Source organism: Ambystoma mexicanum, chromosome 8 (genome assembly GCF_040938575.1).
Source record: "Ambystoma mexicanum isolate Mex_15411 chromosome 8, UKY_AmexF1_1, whole genome shotgun sequence".
Classification (NCBI taxonomy): domain Eukaryota; kingdom Metazoa; phylum Chordata; class Amphibia; order Caudata; family Ambystomatidae; genus Ambystoma; species Ambystoma mexicanum.
Genome location: NC_090929.1, coordinates 1124267949 through 1124293033, shown reverse-complemented (window position 1 = coordinate 1124293033; position 25085 = coordinate 1124267949). Strand labels below are relative to the sequence as shown.

The following is a 25085-nucleotide window of genomic DNA, read 5'->3' as shown; positions in this document are numbered from 1 at the left end:
GCGGCCTGGGCGGTCGCCCGGGTCACCCGGCCCGCCCTGCCCTAAAGCCGGCTCTGCCTGAGCTATCCTTTAAGGTTAGAGTTGGGGCCAAGGGGGGTATAATGGTTAGAAAAAAAGGAGGTTACATGGGGGTCTCCCACTTGTAATTATAATTGTTCATTTACAACCCGCTGAATATAAGGAGTGGCTTTTAAGCGTGGGATCGTGTTTCAAACCTGCTCTGTACTGCGTTGTCTTGCTTCCAACACAAAAGCGTTGCCCCTGAGCGATCCTTCTTGCCCAATGACGAAGTTAGTGTATGTCGAGGTAATAATAGGCAAGTAAGGACTCACATCCCGTATCTTCTTGTTTCAGGCCTGCTCGATGAGGCTGCATATCTTGCGATTTACCCAGATTCTTTGCGCCCCTCATGCATTACTTTTTAATTGATATGGGTTGTTCGAAAGACGTGGAAAGATGTCTTCGCTAGAAAGGGTCGCCACTCTGTAAGGAACTCAATACATTGGCTTATCCAAGCTGACCCCCAACACTCCATTAGGCAAACGTGCACAGACAGTCCTATATGGCATGCACACTCCAAACAAGGTCGCTGACATTAACCACTTAAAGGTGGGAGCAGTAAAGGAAAGGAGTCACCCCACGGTCTGTCGTTCGACCTCACAGGCACAACCCATGTCGTGTTTTTTGTCTTGTACAGTGATGCATAATGTGCTTTTTGTTGTTACAGGTCATCAGAGTCTGTGAGAACTTGGCAGACTGGGGGCAGTGTTTGTGCGCAGTGTGCCCAAGCGCAAGTACCGTCATCACTGCCGGGAGCAGCTCCGTGGTGTGCGTGTGGGAGCTTTCACTCGTCAAGGATAAACTGAGATCCCTCACCTTGAAGCAGGTACACGGCCACAACCCCACTGCATTCCATGTTTGTATTTGTAAAGCGCAAACCACCCAGAGGTATCGATGGACTGTCCAACAAACACACCTTCGGACTTCTAATATGCAAATAGACACTGTACAAACCTCATGGGCTGTCCTCAATAACCACAGGGCTAAGCACTTGAGTTGTAACTCGTTGGTGCTCCGTTACTAAGCACGTCCTCTTGCTTTGTAACTGAAGAGGCTATTTAAAGAAGATGGTCCACCCATAAGACATTTAAGTCACCATTTGAAGCCAAGGGCTTGGCACATTGTTTTTCTAGTGCCAAGCGGGAATGCCCAGTGTGTGCAGAATCAGAGTTCCACTCATTATAATAATGCATTACTTAAAAAAGCTTAGCAGCACGCTAGAGAAGGTGCCTACCCTTATGCTATATAGAAGCTGGAATTGAGAAATATTTCTGGATAAAAAATTCTGACACATAGATAAATCATAAACTTCCTGTTTTTACATATTGTGGTATGTTCAGAAATGATTCAAACAGAAACAATTAAAAATAGAATTAGAAACGTGTCATAGAGAAATAAGCCTATTGCAAAAAGGTTGAGACAACACATGTTTCTAGCCCAAGGGCTCTTCCTCAGGGCTCCTAAAGTTACACTAATTCTAAACAAATCCAAAGCAAAATCACTTTCTCTAATAACAAATTAAATTTCCTTCTTGACAAATCATGAATAGATATATTGGTAAAACAATGTATTTTTATTTTTTATATTTTTACCTGTTTGTACTGAGGGAATGTCCCATCCTACTAGGATCCACTGTGACACCCATACTTTAATAACATTGATTGGGGGTTTCTTCCCACTTTCCTCTTGCCAATCAAAATAATGTAATTATAGAAGACATATGAAGAGTTTATGCTACGGTGACAGTCCGGGTACTATCCAAGAAACACTAGAAATGCAACATCCCTTCCTAATGATCTTCCTATTGATCTATTGGGAACGTTCGGCCCATGCCTGGGCACAGTGTTACACATGCAAAGAGCCACCAGTCTGGGTCACTAGGTAATCGTGTCTGCACAACAAAGACTGTCTTTGTTCACTGTACCCTTGAGACACCACCATATGCAGGAAAACCTATAGATTTCATCATCTACATCTACTGCTTTTAAGATCTTCTTCCCTGCTGCATAGACTGTGTTGCATCTAACACTCTGTCCTGCTGGTTCATTTGTTGCAACACCAATACTCTATCTCTTGCATCTAACACTCTTTGCCCTCCTGGTCTTTATCCGTTGCATCTAGCACTCTCTGCTAGTCCATATATGTTGCACCTTTAATGCATTCTCGTCCTTCTGGCACTTTAGATTTTCTGGTCTATACTTATCGACCCTCTGTTTTGCTGGTCCATATCGTCAGATTCTGGCACTGTAGAGGTTCTGATCGGTACCCATCGACGTTCTGTTCTGCTGGTTCATATCTTCAGCTTCTGGCACTGTCGATGTTCTGGTCCATAGTTATCGACTCTCTGTTCTGCTGGTCCATATCATCAGCTTCTGGCACTGTAGATGTTCTGGTCCATACATATCGACTCTCGGTTCTGCTGGTCTATATCGTCAGCTTCTGGCACTTTAGATGTTCTGAGCCATATCTATCGACTCTCTGTTCTGTTGGTCCATATCTTCAGCTTCTGGCACTTTCGATGTTCTGGTCCATACATATCGACTCTCTGCTCTGCTAGTCCATATCTTCAGCTGCTGGCACTTTAGATGTTCTGGTCCATACATATGGGCTCTCTGTTCTGCTGGTCCATATCTTTAGCTTCTGGTCCATACCTATCGACTCTCTGTTCTGCTAGTCCATATCTTCAGCTTCTTGTGCTTTAGATGTTCTGGTCCATACCCATCGACTCTCTGTTCTGCTGGTCCATATCTTTAGCTTCTGCCACTTTAGATGTTCTGGTCCATACCTATCGACTCTCTGTTGTGCTGATCCATATCTTTAGCTTTCGATGTTCTGGTCCATACATATCGATTCTCTGCTCTGCGAGACCATATCTTCAGCTCCTGGCACTTCGGATGTTCTGGTCCATACCTATTGGCTCTCTGTTTTGCTGGTCCATATCTTTAGCTTCTGGCACTTTAGATGTTCTGGTCCATACCTATCAACTCTCTGTTCTGTTGGTCCATATCTTTAGCTTCTGGCACTTTTGATGTTCTGGTCCATCCATATCGACTCTCTGCTCTGCTAGTCCATATCTTCAGCTTCTGGCACTTTAGATGTTCTGGTCCATACATATGGGCTCTCTGTTCTGCTGGTCCATATCTTTAGCTTCTGGCTCTTTCAATGTTCTGGTCCATTCCTATCGACTCTCTGTTGTGCTGGTTCATATTTTTAGTTTCTGGCACTTTTGATGTGTTGGTCCGTACACATCGACTCTCTGCTCTGCTAGTCGATATCTTCAGCTTCTGGCACTTTAGATGTTCTGGTCCATACATATGGGTTCTCTCTGTTCTGCTGGTCCATAGCTTTAGCTTCTAGCACTTTCGATGTTCTGGTCCATACCTATTGACTCTCTGTTGTGCTGGTTTATATCGTTAGCTTCTGGCACTTCCGGTGTTCTGGTCCATACCCATCGACTCTGTTGTGCTGGTTCATATCTTTAGCTTCTGGCACTGTAGATGCATACATACATATCGACTCTCTATTTGCTGGTCCACATCTTCAGCTTCTGGCACTGTAGATGTTCTGGTCCATACACATCGACTCTCTGTTCTGCTGGTCCATATCTGTTGCATCTAATTCTCTCCTCGGTATTACATCGAGTTTCATTTCTGTGGATTGTGAGGCCTCTAGTTAATGTATCCGAAATAAAACCACTTACTGATATGCATTTTCAAGTCTAAAACTGGGCTGGGTCACACCAGACACAGATGCAAAAAGACTTTAAAGACCGGTCCCTCATGCACCATAGGTAATTTCCCCCACATTTGATATCAAGATACGAGCATCCAGCGCACATATATCTTATATGCCATTCCCCGGCAATAGTAAGGTGAGTTTGCAAGGGACTCTGGGTATGCAGATGCTGTGCTGAAAGATTTACATGAACATTGTCCTTTTCTAATTCACAGTTACATCCTGGTGGACTGATGCTAGAGCACTTGTGCTGGTAGACTGAGTTAGGAGTGAAGTTGTGCCTCGGACGGTATATCAAAGATGAGGAATATGTGGGAGGGAATAATTATCAATCAGAAAGACCTTAAACTGTGGAGAGAGTACGTTGTGTTTCTAATGGATACATTCACCCTCCCTTCTTTGTAAGTCCTTCTAAGAAAAAGTACATTTTTGTTGAATGTGATCCCAATGTTCCAGCACAGGTCCCTAGGCCCATTGGAGTGGCTTTCACTCCTCCTTGTAGCTGAATTTTTCAATCTTTAGCAGTTTTGTTTATCCTTCATTCATGGTCAGAGCCCTCTTCTCCATTGGGATTCCTTCCATCTTCCCTTAAGAAACGCCTAGGCATCCACATACCACTGTCATGAAACTAATGAAAATCATGTTTTTGCAAAATAATCCTAAAAACATAGTAGGCCTCTGTGATGGCCAACATTGACAGCCATAGTGAGCACTTCTTTGTGGTTCCCTCTCTTTCCCTGCAGGCATTGTATGGACACACAAAGGCTGTGACATGCCTGGCAGCTTCACTTCCCTACGGTGTACTAGTCAGCGGCTCATCGGACCACACCTGCATCATCTGGGACCTGGATCTCCTCACCTACGTTTGCCAGCTGCCGGGGCACCCAGCCAAGATCTCTGCCCTGGCCATCAGTGATGCCAGTGTAAGTAAGCATTCGCAAGCACACTCTCCTTTCTGACTAATTCAGGGAAACATTCTTCCAGTGGCACCTCTAATGGCCCAGCATTCACCCACCTGAGTAGACCTATTGTGAGAGTGAAGTGTGCCCTGCGCTGACTTCATAAACACCAAGGGGCTCACTAATGACCAGAATCGTTGCACTGGCCCCAGAAGTTACCCAAACATCCACTGCAGGATCACCCACACTAACACTGTGGCAGTAACACTCATTCCATACTAGCACTTTCAGGGCACCAGCAATGCCCCTGTACCCCCACTACATCGAATGGTTGAGCAGTGGCCCCAGTGGCATTCCATAGGTCCTGGGCGCTCACTGCATTTCCTCTTAACGATTTAACACTGGAAGCATTGACCCCCCCATTAACACTCCAGTGGCCTAAGCGCACACTTTAAGGGCTGCAGAACTAAAAGCCCTGATGACATTTTCAGGAAGGCACTACTAAACCCCATCTCGATGAACTTCCAGGCCCTTGTAGTGGCAGATGTAGCAACCTGCTACCCACAGGGCCACATGTACAGGCCTGCTTAGGAGCCACGCACTGACCCCAGAAATATTCCAGGGAACCATCACTCACCACGTGACTACCAGCATCTTCCCCATCAGATCTGCCAGCATCCCTCTACTAAGACCAGTGGATTCAGGTCCCAACCCAAATGCTCTAAGAAGCTGCCTAGATTAATCAGCACCCGCCCTTCCCCAGCTTGCCCCGTGCCCCTAAGGCTGCTGGGTACCCAATGATGGCTCAGCAACTCCCGGCAGTGGCACGGATGTTCCCAGAGCCCCAGAAATGGCTCCCACGCTCCCACAACAAGGAAGGTCTTTATTTAGGATGTGCAATGCGCTACATGCATGGAACCACGGATGGGCACTCTCCTTGACCATCGTGTGCCTCGAGGCCCTCGCCACTTCACTCATCATCCTTAGCAGTAACTAGCAGTGAGCATCCTGTTAGGTTTTGATCTGCCCCTGTCCATGGTATGTGTGCTTGTGTCATAGCTGGAGTGTTGATCTAGAATGTTTGAACTGGAACCAGCATGAATGTTCTACTGTGCTGTGAGTGTTCCTAGAGAAACAGTTGGGACCTGGCACTGAATGGAAGAGGGGGCCGGTGGATGTCTCTCCCTGCCTATGTACTTTACCTTTTTACCCTCATGTACTTACCTGTAGACTTAACCCAGTAAAGACCATATGTAACCCATGTACGGCTCCGTCTGGATACTTTGCTCCGAAGCATTAACATAACATTGGCGACGAGGATTTGGCTTTCGGGAGGTCGGCTGGAAATGGAGTCCAGATGAAGGCACATCAGAGGTGATATGGAGACAAGGGGCGCATGCAGCAGGGAGAAGCAGGCAGAACACCAGAGGAGACATCCACCGGCCACCCCAAGCTGTCCCCTGGACCTAAGGTGAGCGTGCCCCGTGTGCCAGAGCTGGGAGTGAACTGTGCAAGTGTTAATTATATCGGAGCTGGCGCTTGCATCTCAGGGGGCAGTGAACTGTGGCGGTCCCAGAGGCCAGCTGGCGTAGAGGTCCGGCGCAGCTGGTGCTATCCTAATGGGGAGAAAGACTGTATTATGCGGGCACTTACCTCTTCATTGCTGGCTGCTCTTCTTCTGGGCCGTGGTGCGTGCGGTCCGGGCGGCTGCGTTCTTGGGATGGCCTGCGCAGTGCCGGGTGGGTCTTGGAGACTGGGTCCACTGCGGCGGTTCAGGACGACGGTTGGAGCGAAGCACTCCTTCCGTGGCCGCCCCTGCCACCATAATAATGACGTCAGCTGGATGCTGGGGGAGTTGGCGATTGTGTCTCAGGTGGAATGGTCCCTCCGGCATTCCAGGACCGGCAGCGCAGTGATCGCGCAAAGCAGGAAGCATTGAAGGTTAGAAAAGAGGACCTTCCAACGTGGGCGCAGCGTGCCCTGGTTCCGGGTTTCACACAGAAGTGAACGTTGGACATTGAACGCTCTGCCAGCCAGCGGCTGCATGATTGGTTAATGTACTGCATTCATGAGGAACTTTGCCTACCGGAGTTTCCAGGCTATTTAGTGAGGCGCAGGATGTTGTCTTTAATTTTTTTCTTCGGTGGATTTTGCCGACGACAAAAAAAAGTGAAAAAGAAGAAAGGACATTTTTTTTAACACTCGTGTCGGTGCAGAGATCAACTCAAGGACACGTTGCAGAGTCGTGGGGAAGTTTCGGCGAACACAACGTCTTAAATGGAAGTAAAGTGGCGAATCCGGACATGCAGTGATGTGCACAAACTGTTGGAGGAACTGCATTCTGTACTTAAGCATTGGGAGTTATTTATGGGGGTCGCAGTGATTTGAACATGGTTATGTCAATCCATTTATGGAATGTGTATTTGGCACTGTTGTTTGGCAAGTTAGTATGACAATTCTGTCAATTGCAGAATGAATAATCATATGTGTTAATTTTGCATTATTTCCACTTTTGGGTCTAATTCGTTCCACTGATATGTTATGGGAAGGGCAGAGTAATATGACAATTTGAAGTGGCATTATGATTTGTGAGAGAGAGTATGTTTGGGAGATATGTGACATGGTTTGGCACATCAGGTGTCAGCAGTCTGGCATAGTAGGTGCCATTGGTTTGGCATGGGTTGTGCCATGGTTGGCATGTTAGATGCTATTCGTTTGGCATAGGTTCTGTATTAGTGCACAAGAAGTGCCATTTGTTCGGCATACCTGTGCCACAGTTTGCTTTGGTGATGCCATTGTTTTAGGATAGTATATAGGATAGTCTGGCATAGGAAGTGCATTAGAGGTGCATGTGAGTTGTCATTGGTTAGTAGCTATTTGGGCATACTAGATGCCATCATGGTTATGTGGTTAGGTGTAATGTTTAGTTGCACGCAACAATGTTAAAATGTTGGGTGTTGAGCAAAACAACTACTGTATTACCTAAAGTAAAGTAAATGCAATTGTGGTTACATCTGATGCACTATATGTTCAACTAATTTTTCTTCCACAGGTACACACAAATGTAATGTATGTTTAACCAAATATTTGGTGCAGCCATCGTGTCGGCGTGAGTTTAAAAATGCTCTGCTGATTGTTTTCTGCTTATTGGGGTCTTGTGTTTCTGTCAAAAGGAAAGAGGCGGATTTGTATTGCTGTGATGTTATCCTAAAGTGTTATTGTGGTATTAAGATTGATAAAGGATTAAGATGTCATGTGAGGCCTGTTAGACCGTTTCGTTGCAAAATTGTTGCTAGGACTTTCAGGGTTGTGTGACTGTGAGAGGTTGAATGTGATGGTTGTCGTGGCCTCTGTTTCAGTTTCTCGTGTGTGACATGATGCATTGCATTATGTATGTTATTTTGGCTAACCACATTTTCATTCACAGGTTCATCAAACACAAAGAACTTTGTAGGGTAAAGAATATGGACTCGGTGGTAGTGTTGAACTCTCGCTTACCATTCTTATACCCTCAATTTATCTTTACTTGTATAGTAAGAGACTTGTGGTGAGTGAAGTGTTTGTGTTGTGGTGGTAACAATATTTTGGTTATTTGGTGGGATGTGTGGTCCCGGAAAAAGGTTCTGGTTCTGGTTGAACTGGTGTCCTTCGCACTAGGTGCATCCTGATATTTGGTGTTTTGGTGGGATGCATGGTCCCGGTAAAAGGTTCTGGTTCTGGTTGAACTGGTGTCCTTCGCACTAGGTGCATCCTGATATTTGGTGTTTTGGTGGGATGCATGGTCCCGATGAAAGGTTCTGGTTCTGGTTGAACTGGTGTCCTTCGCACTAGGTGCATCCTGATATTTGGTGTTTTGGTGGGATGCATGGTCCCGGTAAAAGGTTCTTTTTCTGGGTGAACTGGTATCCTTCGCACTAGGTGCATCCTGATATTTGGTGTTTTGGTGGGATGCATGGTCCCGGTAAAAGGTTCTGGTTCTGGTTGAACTGGTGTCCTTCGCACTAGGTGCATCCTGATATTTGGTGTTTTGGTGGGATGCATGGTCCCGGTAAAAGGTTCTTGTTCTGGGTGAACTGGTATCCTCCGCACTAGGTGCATTCTGACTATTTGTGTGTCAGTGGGATGTATGGTCCTGGTAATAGGTTCCGGTTCTGGTAGAACTGGTATCCTTCGCACAAGGTGCATTTGGTGTGATAGTGTATTGGGATGTGTGTCCTACTCACGCTACTTTGGGAGCGTGAAACATGCCGATGTTGTTATTTGTAGAAATTTGTATCCTGTGTTGGTGGAAACAGTTGGAAGTGTTTAACTTCTTATGGTGTCCTTGTACACCTTGTTAAGGGTTTATGGATGATGATAGTATGGTATATGAGTTGTTTGGTTTGGTTTGGTTTTGAGAATGAGGGCTGGTTCCCTAGTAATAGACGTCTGTGGTGGGGCCCGCTGCAGAGTTGATGAATGTCCATGGTTGGTGCTTAGCTATTTATAGGTATAGTGAAGTTAGCAAATGTTTGCTCTGAGCAGTTGCTTGGCTGGTAGAGTTGTATTGAGGAGGATTTGACCCCTGTGGTCATTATCGAATTTTGTTCGGAGCAATTGTGCATCTTTTCCCTGTGTTTTTATCCTGTTGTTGTCTGCTTATATAGGGGGAAGATGTGTTAGGTTTTGATCTGCCCCTGTCCATGGTATGTGTGCTTGTGTCATAGCTGGAGTGTTGATCTAGAATGTTTGAACTGGAACCAGCATGAATGTTCTACTGTGCTGTGAGTGTTCCTAGAGAAACAGTTGGGACCTGGCACTGAATGGAAGAGGGGGCCGGTGGATGTCTCTCCCTGCCTATGTACTTTACCTTTTTACCCTCATGTACTTACCTGTAGACTTAACCCAGTAAAGACCATATGTAACCCATGTACGGTTCCGTATGGAAACTTTGCTCCGAAGCATTAACATAACACATCCCTAGCACCGTCTCATTCACCCAGAAGTGAACCCATAAGCCCCCAGAGCACGACTGAGGCTCAGCAACCCCTCACTGGGACTTCTAATTACCCCAGTGCCATTGCATCAGCTGACTATCCCCCACCAGCCCCACCGAGTTCCCCTTATACCTACCGGGCTTTGGGGCTAGAGCAAAACGCAGCAGTGCCCCACTACCTAGATTGCTCTCACGGCCTCAGTCTGACTCACAAATGAAAATCATCGCCCGACCCATGCGGTGCCTAGCAACTGTTTCGAGTCAAAGTTTCGAATGCCAAAAGTTCCGACACCAAAGTGTCGGAAAAAAAGTTTCTGATTTTTTGGGGGGGGGGGGTTCCCCCCCAAACTCCCGTTGTTTTCTTTTTTAAACACTTATTTACCTATACTAAATTAAAATAAACTCTTTAATATTAAATAAATAAATTCTAAACTTTTTTTTTTTGACACTTTTGTGTCGGAACTTTTGACATTCGAAACTAATGTTTCGAAACTTTGACTGGATACCCCCCATGCTTATCCACCAACCCCATGGTAGTGGCCCTTGTGCTCCCAGAGACTAGTGCTGATTTGCACACCTGCAGCCGTGTTCTCTGATGCTCCTATGCCCCACCTGAAATGACACAGCACCCACAGTACTCACGTTGCCCATGAAAGCCCCGCCGTGATGCTCTGGCCCATGGGAAAGAAGGGGCCAAGGCCTCTGACCCATGCCACCCCTTCCACTGATCCCTGCACATAAAGCGCTTAGGTGAATATTCGGGGCTAGCCGCGTCTTCTCTGCTGTGAGCGCATTGTCTTCTTCTGTTTCAGGGGCACATTTTCTCCTGTACCAGAAGCTCCCTGCACCTCTGGACCATCAATGGCAGGCCTCTCACGAGCATCACCACTGCCGGGGGTCCTGGACGGGGCATTCTATGCTGCTGCTTCTCGGAACTGCATGAGTGGGACCCTCGCAGTGTCCTGGTCACTGGCTGCGCCGATGGGGTAATCCGGGTAGGTGCCTTAAAATCATTCATCAAATCACTGGTCATATATAAAGAGCTACCATCAGCAGCCTCGGCACAGAGCTGCCAATACTCTGGGGCGCTGGACAGGCCCTGGTGTTGTGTAATCAGAGAGCTGGAGAATGAGAAACGTACACAAGCCTTGTGTACCTGCTGTGATGCTGTCTTCTCTATGCTCTTTTATATTTTGCGTCATTGTTTTCTTTTTTTAGAGCGCCTCGGCCATTGCTTTGCCCTCCTAGCATCATAGGCTGTAATCAGAGGGCATTATAATCAGAGGGCATTAGCAGACTGTGAGGTTTTTTTTTCATGCAACCTGGGACTGCTTGCAGAAGGCTGGTGGGTCCTGTGTGTTACATGTTGGTTATGTAGAGGAGGCTGAGCTAGATCACGTTTGCCGGGTGCACTGAAATGGATCTGGTCATTATCCATTAGTGGTGTGGGTGGGTGGGTGTGTGTGGGGGGCAGGGGGGATTTGCGGCCTCTGGTGGACCTGGATCTCTGTGCCTCAGTATTCCGATGGCATTAGGGTGGCCAACTTTTTTTATATCCTTTTGCGGGACACTAGCCCACAAGGTGGTGATGACGTCACAGCATCATTTACGTTTGGCCCGCCCCATTTGTCATTTAAATTTGTTAAAGGCTCTTAACACCTGGCTTAATTGAAATGCAAATGCTTTGTCCTCGGGAGGTGATGGTCACGTTTTTTTTCTGCAAACATGACCATCACGACCCCAGGAACAAAGCATTAGCATTTGAATGAAGCCAGGTGAGCATGACAGCTCGACCTTTAGGCTCAAAAGGAGCCAGGGCTGCAGAGCCGCCCAGAGAAAGAAAGCAGGAGGCGGCAGCGCCGTGCTGTGTACATGCCCACTTCAGTTTGCAGAGGGGCTGTGCTGGACGCAGGTTGCACCGAAGCAAGTCGGGGCAACCTGCGTCCCGCACAGCCACTCTAAAAACTGCGGCTCAGAGTCCCCAATTGCGGGACAATCCCGCAAATTACGGAACAGTTGGCCACCCTAGATGGCATACAGCTTTATTTTAGCGTGTCATCCATGGCCGATTCCCCGACAACAAGAGATCAAAGTGGGCGGGAACTAAAGGGTACGACTTTACCTTACTTTCCAGGGCAATCATTTATCGTTCCCTTACGACCGAGAATACCATTCCAGGACGTCAAACTTAAAAAAAGAAAAAACTTTTTGTTTTAAATTTCACCCTTGAAGGGGCCTCGAATCTGAGCACTGCGGATATGAAGCCAGTGTAACATTGTACTGAGCTATCTCACAGGTGCTGCATTTGGCGCTATTTATTTCAATAGACTACTTAGGATACAGAACCCATTCACAGGCAGCCAAAAAGCACCGCCTTGCAGCAATCTGCGTATGAATGGCTGTAGACTAAGCCTTGTTTGCAGGCAATGAGAAGGGTGGGTGGGTGCAGCTGGGCATGTTATTCAAGGGGTGCGAATGGTGGGTGGTGAAGAGGAGGCTACATAAAGGTGCATGCTGAGGGCGACAATGATTCAATAATGGGGGTCATTTAAATGCCCTTTCTTTCGTGTTTTATTCAGTCTTACTAGAACTATTGTAAAACACAATTTTGCAGGGTGGAGTGGAGGAAAGGAAGGGCCCAGGAATGGGATTTGAATGGGGGTGGGAATGTGGGGAGGGCGGGCAGAGGGAACATCGTTCCAGTACTTTTTATTTTACACTTCGACCACTGTCGACAACTATCAGTGTCTCTCACTGCTACAGAAGACTATGCATACAAAGCAGAGTTCATGTTCACGTGGTGGCTTACCTCACTGCCTTCCCTCAGTAACCCCCCATTCATTAGGTTCCCCTCTGGATCCATCCCCAAGCTTAAAGGCAGGGGATGCAAAGGATACACACGTTCCGCCGTCATTTATTACAACAAATCGAACCAGCTGCCATTTCCGCACAGGATGTTGTCCATGCTTTTTTTTAATGTCCGCCCCACCTCACACCTGTGTTTAATTTGGCTCTGTGTTTTGGTGGAGGGTGCAACATCATTTGATCATCCCCCTCCTGGTCTCCTTCCTTTGCACTGGATGTGTCTGTGCTCAGCTTTGGGCTCCAGGTAGCCCTGTAACTGTCAAGGTACTTCTCCTGTTTATCTGGCTAGTAAGGTCCAGATTGCAGGGTGTCCTTGACAAGACCTGAGATAACCTTTACTTCAGCTTGACAGCTCACACTGAGCTCTCTGCCAAATGCTCTACTGGGACCTCATTGTGCCCTGTTTGTTCAACTCTCTTCCTGTATAAAACTGAAGGTTTATGACTGACACTTCATGAATGAATCTTAACCAATTGCAATGGCTCTGGTCAACCCTCCAGCACATCATTTCTGATCCTATCATGCCATTGCAGACAGGGAAAGAGCATGTCCGCATCAGGCTTAACCCCACCCTAAATGTGTCAGTCCAGTCCAAACGGCTGAATCACATCCCTTCTGCACAAGTCCACTATCAGCCCCAGACATGCTTCAGCCTCATTGGCTGTCATCAGTGAGGTGTTGAGGTGCAGTTAGGGTCCCGAGCCACAGCAGGCCTGTCGTGAAAAAAAGGAACCACCAACTCTTGCGTTGGATTGGTGGACATCTTCGATAGTAGTCAGCAAAGCCAGCAAACAGGAAAAACAGCAACCCGACGACAGGACGAGACTTGCCGCAGTGACCTGCACCCCCCTCCCTCAGTACGCAACCCTGTTATACAGAAGAGCAGCCACGCATTTTAATGGAAGGGGTGGTTCAGACATTGCATCCTATTGATGAGCAACAATGTTTCTGCACGATGCTCACTGGTTCCCAGCGTTGAGTCTTGGGCCGACACAACGTTCTCGTGCCTGGGAGAGTAATATATTGAAACTAAAGGAAGACATTCTGTGAGACGTTTCTGCTGTTGCTGCTACTTCCACGGTTCCCACACGGTTCAGAGTGAGATGGTCCTCCTAATGTTGCTACTTCTACCTGTGGAGGCGAGGACTATGGAAGCGAGCAATCTCATGCAGTGAGAAGGCAACGTGTAATCTCGGTTAAGACATGCACACTATGACATAGACCAAATGCAGTTATGGCAATGAGGCATGGCTGAACAGGTTAAACATGGCAGTCAGCGAGTGACTAAACCTAGCTAGCAGAGTACCTGGCCTACACAAAGAGTTGGACAAATTCGATATTTCCCATTTTCCCCCATAGGCCCATGTCTGTACATACCCAGTCCATTCAAGGTGACACATACAAAACCGAGGGTTGATGGCTGGAAAGCTAACACGTAATCTTAACCACTGGCAAGTGTTCTGGGCAACCCTCAAGACCATTCATGATTTGACTGCTATGTCAATAGAGAAAGGAAACAACCATATGCAATTCACATTTGGTCCCACCCCTAAAGGGACAATCCAGGCTGAAACTGCTAGGCCCTATCCCTTCTGCCTGAGAACACAAGAAACACTAGACATGATTTCAGCCTCAGAGGGTGTCATCAGTGAGTTGTAGCTTGGATCGTTAGGCACAGCAGGCTCAGGACCCACTGGATATATCCATGTGTTTCGGGGGGAGAAAAGTGCAAAACTGAAGTTTAATGGCTGGTAAGTTATTAATCATCTCAACCATTGGCAATTACTCTTAGCAACCCTCCAGCTTGCTGCACCATAGAAACCAAGCTGCACCTCACTGAGGAGGCTCACCAATTCTGAAACATGTCTGGGGTGGCTTCAGTTTCCCTATCAATGGGACATGGCATAGCAGTTCAGGGTGGACTGCTCCCATCAGTGGCAGGACCAAGACTGCTTCGTATATGGATGGCCTCCTTCTGAAAAGGTGCAGATGGGCTAAAGCAGGATGTTATGGAAGATTGCCCAAAGCATTGCTTGTGGTGTAGATTGATGCCTATCCTTCTGAGAAAAATTTCTCTACCTAAATTAGAGAGTGTGTACCCAGACATGGGTGCTTTGCTGCGTGCGCCTTGGGGGTGGGGGGGCAAAGCTACACCAGACTCTTGAGTCCCAAGCAGGGTGAAACATGCCTGTGGTTGCTTGTGTTTCTTCTGTGTGGGAGCGGTGTGCTCTACCAGTTCTGGCTGGACGTCTCCCTCTGGTGGCAGCTCCAGACTGATTTGCATATGGCTGATCCCCCTTTCCAATGGCCGAGATAGGCTAAAATACAAAGGTGTGGAAGCTTGGCCAGAGCAATGCCAGTGATTAAGGTTAATTCATAACCTTCCACCCTTCACAATTATTAGTTACAACTCTCTTCCTATGGCAATTGGATGTTCCCCTGATTTGTGGTATTTCTATTAGTAAGTTGTAAAATGCTCAGTTTTTCTAATTTGCATTTCTATTGGTTAATAATTAATAATATGTCTCTGCTTTGATCATATATCCAAGCTAATTCGTAGATGTTTTGCTTTCTTTTTCTTTTGAAATGCGTTTTTTCCTGTCCTTTCGTTGTCTGCTTTTATTACCCTCTGTTTATAAACATTCTAGACACTGCCTCATCATGGATCTGGTAGACGCTTTATAAATACATTAAATAAATACCAGTTGTCTGCATGGAGATCCAGTTATGTGTTGGATTGCCACCTATGCTGGTGCATGAAGTAGCCATGTTTGTATGGTGTGCGGACTCAGTGGGCCTCGCAGTTCAGTTTAGATTTTCCAGAGTTTGCCATTGCCTGTCCTACGTCAATTCGAAAATTGTGCATTGAGCAGTTCTGTTATGCATTGTGGTGTTAAGCCCCCATTACAAGGGCTGGAATGGGGCTAATGGGCCAGCAGCCCAAATTAACAGCCCGAGCAAAGCGAGGGCCATTAACGAGGGCTCTGGGCCGTTACCCACCCCCGTTCCAGCACTTGGAACGGGGGCTTAAGGCCATTAGCGTCCCGGGATACCAAAGCGGTAACCCGGGGTGGTAAATATAATGTCCTTCGTTTAACGAGATGCTGCGGCATCCCATAATATGAAGGAAAATCATTTACAAAGATGGCCACCATGGGAAGGGAAGGCTGGGCTCTGTATGGAGCCCCTCTTCCCTTTCCATGGCAGGATGCTGGAGGCAAGGGGAAGGAGTTATAAGGCAAGTAGGGTGGGTGGGAAGAAGAAAATAAAATGAATGAAGGGTGGTGGGAAAATGGCGGCGGGGGACCGCAGGCTTTCACCGGCGGTTAAGGCCTGAGTTCCATGACACCCGATTGGCCGGCACCCCCAGACAGGGTGCTAATGCAGTTTAATGGGATTGCAAGTTCACTTTGGTATAACCTTTGTCGATCTGTTAGTTGGTAGGATTTCTTAGGACTTTATCCAACATCACTTCCTTTGAAGAGGCGCTCGGTAGATATGGCCTTATTAGGTACACTTTATTAGGCGCAGTAATGTCCCACTTGTGACATGATGACGCATTTCAGGAGGTAAAGAGAACATAAAGATACTGTACAAATCAGGCCAAACACACTTCTAGGAGTAAGAATAATTAGATTTATTATTTAAACTCTGACTTTAAAAACACATACAAAATAAGACTTTTTGGGGAAACGTTTAACATTGTAAGGAAGCTAAGCAACCTTCAAAGCAGGGATAACAATTGTTGTCTATATTTTAGGTAAAACTCTAAAACACATCCCAGTTCTCTAGAAGGATGCCAAGAACGCGCTGGGTAGCAGAGCAGCAGGCCATTCGGAGGTCATTTCTGACCCGAAAACCTCTCTGATGGGGCGTGCGCCTGAGAGCATAGACACGTGGTTTGGCACTCTACACGTGGCACTGGGTAGCAACATTTTGCACCCCATGCATCTCAGCTGGAGGTCTGACTTCTTGGGCTTTACCCTACCAGTTGTCTCGGACACCCAGAAATGGATACATGTTCCCAAGGGGAATAACCAATCAACAATTATTTCTGTCCTTTCACTAAACCACCCTATGGGTATATAAAAAATTTAACAACAAAACACAAATTATATATACAAAAGTCACATTTATTTTAATACAGTAAATGTACTAAATGTTTTCCAGTATTGAATTAGAGGTATCAAAGCAAACACATTTTAAACATGAAAATAGTTACCTGCATATAATACAAGGCATGTTTCTTTCTTCTCATCTTAAGAAATTCGTACAAATTTGCTATGTCAAATTTATTTCTACAAATAAATCATTTTTCTTTCCAAAAATACAGATTCGCTGGGTTACAAATGTACCCGTAGGTTTGCAAGAGTAACATTTGTTCATTAACGTTTTGACAATTGTGTATTCAAAACGGACCCATTACTTTATTTGGTTGACTTATTTCAATATTTTTTCAACCATTCTTGCTGCTTCGGATACCCAAGCTTGCATGTCACATGGCAACAGAAAGGTCATTCCAGGTGAGGTGCAGGAGAGAGAGCTGCTTCTCCCCGTGTGAGGAATTCGACCATCTGCACGGTGTGTGTGTGCGCTCACTTGGGCTTTTTGAAATTTCATATGTAATTGAATGATGGTAGATCAACCTCTGGAAAATGTGTGACGCTAATCTGTGCGCATTTTCCTATGCTCACCACATGACATACACATAGACCCGTGTACTCTTGGTGGACACACCCTCTAGGCACAGTCCCCCCTGTCATATTTAGTTGGGATCTGGCAGGTGGAGTACACAATGCCTCTCCAGAAGGGGGAGGGCAAAACCTTGCTCTGCCATGGCCAACCTACTTAACTAACAATGGCTCCATGGATCCACCCTGTCGTTTTGTTGAGCCCTGCAGATTTTGGCAGCAATTAACATAACTAACCTACACATTGAGTATACTTCAAACAGGCCCACATGGGGCCTGTTGTACAGGTTAACAAAGAAGACAGGAAACCCTAACAAAATTTGATATGTGGAGATGGTGCCAGAAAGTCTGGTCACACTGCAGCTTGATGGGAAACCTGACACTTTAATCAGGAACCACAGTGAGATCCATTGACCAGAGAGACCCTTTGACCCACAACAGAGAGAAAGATGTGTGGGACTTAGTATTACATGTTTTCACCCCTTTACCTTTTATGTTGCAAAGTACTCTGGTCATGACCTCATGCATGCAGGAGATTGTTGTTGGGGACCCATGATTGGTTAATTAAGGTAGGCTTAGCCTACACCAATCCCTGTGGTCCATTTGGCTTTAAAAGAAGGTCAAGAACCTGTTTTGCAGAGATCATCTGTAGATATTGCAAGGAGTAACCAGAAGTACTCAGCATTGGATCCTTGCTGAAGGTACAGTCTGCCTTACATCTTCCGCCAGTGAAGGAAGGCCAGAACCTCTAATAGGAAACAAGATCCCTCCCCTAAACATCACCCAGGGAACAGAGGGAGATACTGAATCCAGAGGACCCTCCAACAGCTCCAGAACCGGTACCCAGTCAGAACACAGCGCACCCTGTTAGTTTCTGCAGCAAGCTTCCTAGGTGGGAGGTGCCAGGGAGTCTCGGAACCAAACCAAGGACAAGGCAGATGCCTGCAACACTCTCTGCAGCTTTAGGCCATCTGCCTTCAAGGACAACACAAGCCCAGTGAAGAAGCTAGGAAGAGCGCATTGACAAGCATCTATGGATGCCCGCCTTAAAGGACATTTCCGAGCCAGTCGAGCGTCTCGAGCTTCAACCGACTGCACCACTGACCCCACCGTGTCGAGCGCCAAGTACATCTTGAAACACTTGTGTGTAGGCGCATTATAAATGCCTTATCATATCATATCATACAAGCATAAGGCGCATTTTGGTTCTGTCCCACTGGTCTTTCTCCGAAGGCCACAAGTGACATTTTACGACCTATTGATCCCTTTGTGCTGAAACCAAGTATCCTTGAACTGTTTTGATTATTTACTATATCGACTACCCTCCTGTCAGTTTTCAGAGTACATCCTTTTTCCTTCTTTGAAACTGCTTGTCCTCTGCATTTGTTTACAGGGTGGGTTGTATTTCGTAGAGTGCTAGAACTGTCTGTTGTGATAATAATAAAGTAGATGCCTTAATGCAACCTTGACTGGACAGTCCCTTTTATCATTGGGAAATAATTGTATTTTCTCTGTGTTGCCCAACGATCCACAACCTTTTGGAGATAAGCCTGCCATTCCAGAGAGGTTTATAATTGACTTGTGTTTCGAATCTGTTCAGATGCCATCTGGTGTACTGGAGGTGTGGGGCTGATTGATGGTTTCGAAACCGATATTCATCCCTGGACCACTTGTGCCCTGGAAGTTGATATGGGAGATATGACTTCTGGGTGATGTCCCTTGTTTCTTCTGGTTAGCACACCCATATACTGAACAAAGGTCAAAACAGGTTCCTGTGCAGGAGCAAACATTTTTTCCACTCTTTGAACTTAGCTTGTAGGCCCAAGTGCATAGATACACCTACATCTTGGCACTGTCCGCTTCTCTACTCAGTTACCCAGACTGGGAAAGCAGCACACACAGCGGTCTGTAGAGCAGCACAGCGGCAAGAATGTGACCAGGATCAGATGACTTCTGACATGCGATATAAGATAGCCTATTTAGCAGAGACATTTCTAGGGGGGCCTGGGAGAGCAAAGCCCCAGGCATTTTGATTGTAGCCCAGGACAGAAGCTCAGGGGCTACAACCAAAAGACTAACTAAACCCGAGTCCCGACATTCCCGACTTTAGCATAGCCCCAGACCTTCTCCAGACCTAGCAACACCCCTGCTATGTAGGATCCGTGTGACTCCAAGGCAAAGCTCAGACCATTGACTTGTATCACCTTTTCTGCTCTAAAAGGCTGGCAGGCAGGATTTATGGCTCTGGTCTATCTGACGTCAAATGTCCACGTGAGAACCCTGGATAAACAAATTCTTGTCATGCGTCCCATGCACATTACGCAATAGGAAAACAAAGTTATCTATTTGACTATCACTGTGATGAAGACAATGCTTATAGGGATTGCAAGAAGGCTACCCACCCATCGCGTGTTAGGCAGTAGTCTGCAACCTTTGGCTCATAGCTGTTTTGAACTATAACTCTTAAAAGCCCTAGCCAAAATAGTCAATTGTGGAGGATCATGGGAGTCATAGTCAAAAACATCTGGAGTGCTGCTGGTTACAGACCCCTCTTAAGTTTGAGCTATGAACAGGCAGCTTTATATCCAAGTTTACAAATACTGGGGCTCTGCTGCGATGAAAGGTTTAACCAGAAACAGCTGTCAGAAGGGGTTAACATGCATGCCAACAAGCGTTAATATCCTGACAATTTCAATACTTAATAAAATACCTGAGACTGAACCTTGCCTCATAAAAGGTGACTCAAGAGCAATGGAATTCCAGCTTCAAGAAGAGGAGGCCTGTCCTCTTTTGGCAAGCAGCTATGCAATATTCTTTACAAGAGGCCTCCAGATATTGAAAAATCCAGATGTACAGTAAAAACGCCACGCTATCCCTACGAAGTGTGTGCGCGTGTGTGTGGAATGTCTGTATCTGGTGCATATGTGTCAACGTCTCAAATGTTTGGGTCATGTGTGGATTAGCACTAATTTGTCTTATATTAAGTCTATTAGGAGGGACATTAGCCCCTGTGTGGCCATTCATGCTGTGTTGGACTGTGAAAGAATGACGTGATGCTATTTGTGTGTTTCCTGGCAGGTTAGCGGTATTGAATAACTGTGTGTGGCCCTTTCTATAGCCTATGTGCTATGTGTGTGTGTGTGTGTGTGCGTGTGTGTTTATTTATTTATTTATTTCATTTGTTGATAGCGCCCAAACCCAGAAGTATCACAGCGCTATGTTACATTGGTTGGAAAAAGTTGAAGTATAACAGTTGCTGGGTAACATTATACATCGCTAAGAACAAGACAGTTGAAAATAGAACAGTTGCTGGGTTACATAGTATGGTTGCAGCAGTAATGGTAAGTAGGTTACCGTTAGAAGTATTTGTTGAACAGAATTGTTTGTAGTTTTTTACGGAAGATCATCCGTTGGTTGCATCAGAGTGTGAGTTCTCTGTCTTTAGTGCTTTCTTTGGCCATAGTAGGGTGATTAAACGTCCTGTAAATTCATTCCAATGACAGCTGTGTGCTATAGTGCAATCCGTTGTTTTGAGATAGTCACTACTCTGACATAGTCAAACACACAGTACTCCCATCAAACATACAACAACGGCTACATATACTGTTAAAGTGCTAGGTTTCTCTTTTAAAACAAATGTAATTTTCTCCAATGTAATGTTCATGATTTTTACTTGCAAAGCTGTGTACAGCCTACCACGCGGTCGCAGAGCCAGGAAGAATAACCTGCTGCTTCGCGATAGATAATCGTGTGTTATTTCATTGTGCCCATTTATTTGTTTAAGCCAGCATTCCCATAACAGCTGGCAGGGACCTAAGATCGGTTCTCATGATTTTAATTAGTCATTCACTAACATAGCCAAGAATGCAGTACTCCCCACTCAACACGTAACAATTGTTAAAAATAATGTTACAGTACTAGCCATATCTGCCAAATCAATAGTTATTTCCCTGCACTGTAAATGATAGTGTATCATGCAACCGCAGAGCCCACCAGTGTAAGCAGTTGCTTTGAGATAGTCGCGCCCCAACTCAATTTTCTCGATATACCTTTTTAGTGAATCATTTCCATAATGGCTGCAAATTCAACAACTCAAACTCAGATTCTAGTCAGCAATCCCCAATTCCCCACCGACCACATAACAACTGTGAAAGATGTCTCAACACTAGACACCTCTGCAAAAGGAATGGTATTTTCCTGCCATATAATGTACATACCAGTGATGTAATGTGCAGACTGCAGTCTATAGAATGTCTGGAAAACCAACATCTTTCCGAGGCCGCAACAATGCCTCTTAGGTGCTTTCTATATTTCAAATAACATGATATAACACTAAGGTGTGTCTGGCCCAGCGTTGGTTTTTGTGTAGTTTAGGGTGTTATGTCTTTTCAGTGAAGTTGGTTGTTGTCAAGCCAGCACTGTGCTATTTGTTAGGGCTTTGGCACTACTTTGGTTGCACTAGGTATTGCGTTTTGTGTGTTATGCTGTGGCAATTGCAAGGAGGGGTGGTCTGTTGGACGCTGTTGGACCTGTAGTGCAGTGTTGGTTGCATGTAATTGTGGTGTCTCTGTGTCTAGTGTATGCTGTTGTTTTTGGATAGTATGATGTTTGTGTGTAGTGTACGTCTGTGTGCTGAAGGTCAACGCCTTGGCATAATATGCCAGTTGCTGCTGATTTGTTAATGATGTGTTTATTTGATGGGTGAAGCTCTTCTAAATCACATAGAGCACATCTAATTATATTTTTTTTAAACTTGTTTTCCAACTTAACCAAAAGGGGAGATTAGGCTGCGTTCCTTTGCTAGCCTAGCAAGAGTGCATTTGTAAACATGGGTGTTACACATCCAAACATTGCCACAAAGTGAGCCTCTCCTTAATTCCACAAGGAAGGCAATTGCAGGCTGATTCTTCCTAATTACAGCCTTGTAAATTCCTCGCATTAGGTTCCATTCCTTCAGAAAACAAATTGCATATCACAAACCTGACTGCTGACGTTTGAGCCGGTTACAAAGGGAGACAATCCCCTTTCTGCATTCCTAAAAACAATCTGGTAGTTAAGGAAATCAGAACGACAGAAGATCACCTAACTTTCAGAGAATGAATGAAAAGCTGGCTATTCAACTCACCCAGACAACCACCCACAAAACATACTCTGGATCCAAAGCAAACATGGGACAGTACGGATCAAAGAACCAACAATAAAACAAGCATAACACCCAGAGCCAAACAGAAACCTACTGACCACCGCCTCCACGTTTCCACACCTGCATACCTCCCACATACTACATACGCTCAAAAGTGACAGCTGCAACTACACACAAAGCCACACCCCCCCACTGACAACCATGCCACAAGACCAAACAGTTGCAAACAAAAACAACCCAGACACTGGACACTACGACTCAAGACACAACAAGCAGAGTGCACAGATCCAAGCACGCCCATAAAGCTGGCGCGCACAGACGCCAGTTTCTCATGGTTCTGCAAGCATCAACAGAAGAGCACAACCTCTATCCTATCCCTCGTCCCTCACTAACCTAGACCCACCCACTTTCTAACAGAGCCACGTGAGCGCCTGGAGACCATGCAAATGGCAGTGGAAGCCCTGTATATAAATCATCATAACATAACATCTGTAAACAATTGTGGATTTGCGCTGCCAAGAAAAAAGTGGGCAGATAGGCATCACATGTATTGCTCCGCAGAGGCAATAGAAACCGTGTAGTCATGGATCTAATTCCAGAGCGAATCAACCCTAAGGTTTTAAATCCCATGCATGGCCCAGTCCTGTAGAACGGGCAGACAAGGGCTTGGTGTAATTGGGGCTCAAAGGTCACCCCATCTCATCTGCAAACTCGGTCATCTTTCATGCGCTCTTGATCATCATCCCTCTCTCTCTCTTATTGTGTCCTGTCTAGCAAAAGCGGCTTTAATAATAACAGGTGTTATAGTGCTTAGAAGCGGGAGGAATGATGCATGAAGGCAAGGGCTAGATAAAAGCCTGACATTGTTACTATCTACTGGACACTCATTCCTTTGCTTGTGGGTGCAGAACCCTGTTTGGCCTGTTTCACTGCCCCCTTGGTCTGGTGCTCAGCATCCTCCGGCAACAGTGATTGTAACTTGCCATGCACCTGCAGTTTATTGGCAAGAGCTGCTCAACAACTGGCACCCTCGGTCCACTAATGCTTAGCAACAAAAGCTGAAGAAGCAATCAATGTCTAATGTCGCTGTCTTCCACAGCAGTGCTGAAGCCTCTCCCGGACAGCCTCCTAGATTTCAAGGAATGGTTGTATACACTCCCATCATTCAGCTCAATGGGTGACTGGCGAAATAACCTTCAAGAGTTATGCGGCACCCAGAGGCTCTGCCAGTGGGTGCTCAAATTCTTTGTTGCAAATGTTCCACGCCATCTCCAATCCCCCTTATAAACTGTGTCTGCTTTCAGGTTCTTGTGGTGCTTGTCTCACGGTCTGAGGACATGCAAAGTTAACTCGGGTACGGGTGTGGGGACACTTGCTCAGTTTGGGGACGCTTTGCGGAGCCGGTGCAAAGATTTAGGACACTTCAAGCAGAATGCCATTTTAGTGCCGCTCAGTGCTTAGTTTGTGAGGGTGTCTGCTAGGGCTCAGCCATGGCACTTATTTCTAAGCCCCAGCACCTATTGTCTCAGACTCAGATTGATTATGAAGTAAGGATGGCCAGAGCTTCCATGAACCCCAGTCAGCAGGTGCGAGCTGTGGTGTAACCCCAAATGTGTCGACACTGCGGGGAGAAGCTGTGAGTGGTGTCAGCAATGGTGGGGAACTGCGGGCCCACAGTGTCACAAGCGTGCTAGACAATATTTGGGCCCTGGCACTTATTGTCTCAGACTCAGATTGATTGAGGGGAACCTCTGAGAGTTTGCATAAGCCATACAATTCTGCTATTTATAATATATTGCACATTTCATGGAATGGTGGCGGTGGCTCACAGGTGGCTGGGCCATCAGTGAAAAAACATATACTCCATTTTATGGTGTGCCCTCTAAAAATGGTCATTGATCAATTTTTTCATACAGAACAATGTTATGGTCTATTAACTATGCATACATATGGCTTCTATAAACATTTAAGCACAATGATGCAAATTGACTTGCAGAGGATCACACAGATAGCTCAAGAAGCAAAGCCGGGATGTTAGTCTACATCTCTGGGTTTCACCGCCTACTACTTGTACTTAGACCACATCTTCTATAGATTTATTTAAATGGCCAAAGCTTTATACATCATTCCCTTTCAGGATCCACACTAATTTTCTGTGTTCAAATTAGACACTTGGGTTACATGCGCACCAGGCCCTTGTGGCATGGACCACACGTTGCCACATAAATACCATGCTGAAGTGTACCATTTAAGGCCAAACCATCTGGGTGATGAAAGGCAGGACACACATATGCAGCATACGCATCACTGCACACATGCACGCATACCAGCAAGGACATCACTTGGCCAGACACAAATGTTACCCTACCTGACTCAATAAAGCAACCTCTTGATGACAGCAAAGGAAGACCAGGCAGTGGAAAACAAGGAGCTCCTCTTTTTGTCGTTCAGACCAAGCAACTCCAGTCACGGCTTTAAGTGCTAGCCAGGGCAGTCTCCAAAAACTATTTTTGAGCCAGGGCTATTCTTGGCTCCCCTTGAACGCCCACTACTAAATTCTTCAACCGATATTATTAATAGAAGTCATGCATCTGCATCAGGTGAATTATAATTTGAAGTGTGCCTAGGTATTGCATTGCGGTAAGGGACGGGGAGGATAGCTCTGTGGCAGCATGCGAGTCTTGGAAGCAAGACTGCACTGAGCAAACACTGGGTTC

At 46.0% G+C, this 25085-nt stretch overlaps 1 protein-coding gene across 4 annotated transcripts in view; it reads left to right on the top strand.

Moving 5' to 3' along the window:
• Positions 1-25085, top strand: part of WDFY4 (WDFY family member 4) — a 1820746-nt gene that overhangs the window by 1715715 nt on the left and 79946 nt on the right. For all 4 annotated transcript variants that reach the window (XM_069611160.1, XM_069611162.1, XM_069611161.1 and 1 more), the window contains 3 exons: positions 728-886; positions 4539-4718; positions 10482-10664. In XM_069611160.1, the coding sequence (XP_069467261.1) occupies positions 728-886; positions 4539-4718; positions 10482-10664 (522 nt within the window). The remainder of the gene's footprint in view (positions 1-727; positions 887-4538; positions 4719-10481; positions 10665-25085) is intronic.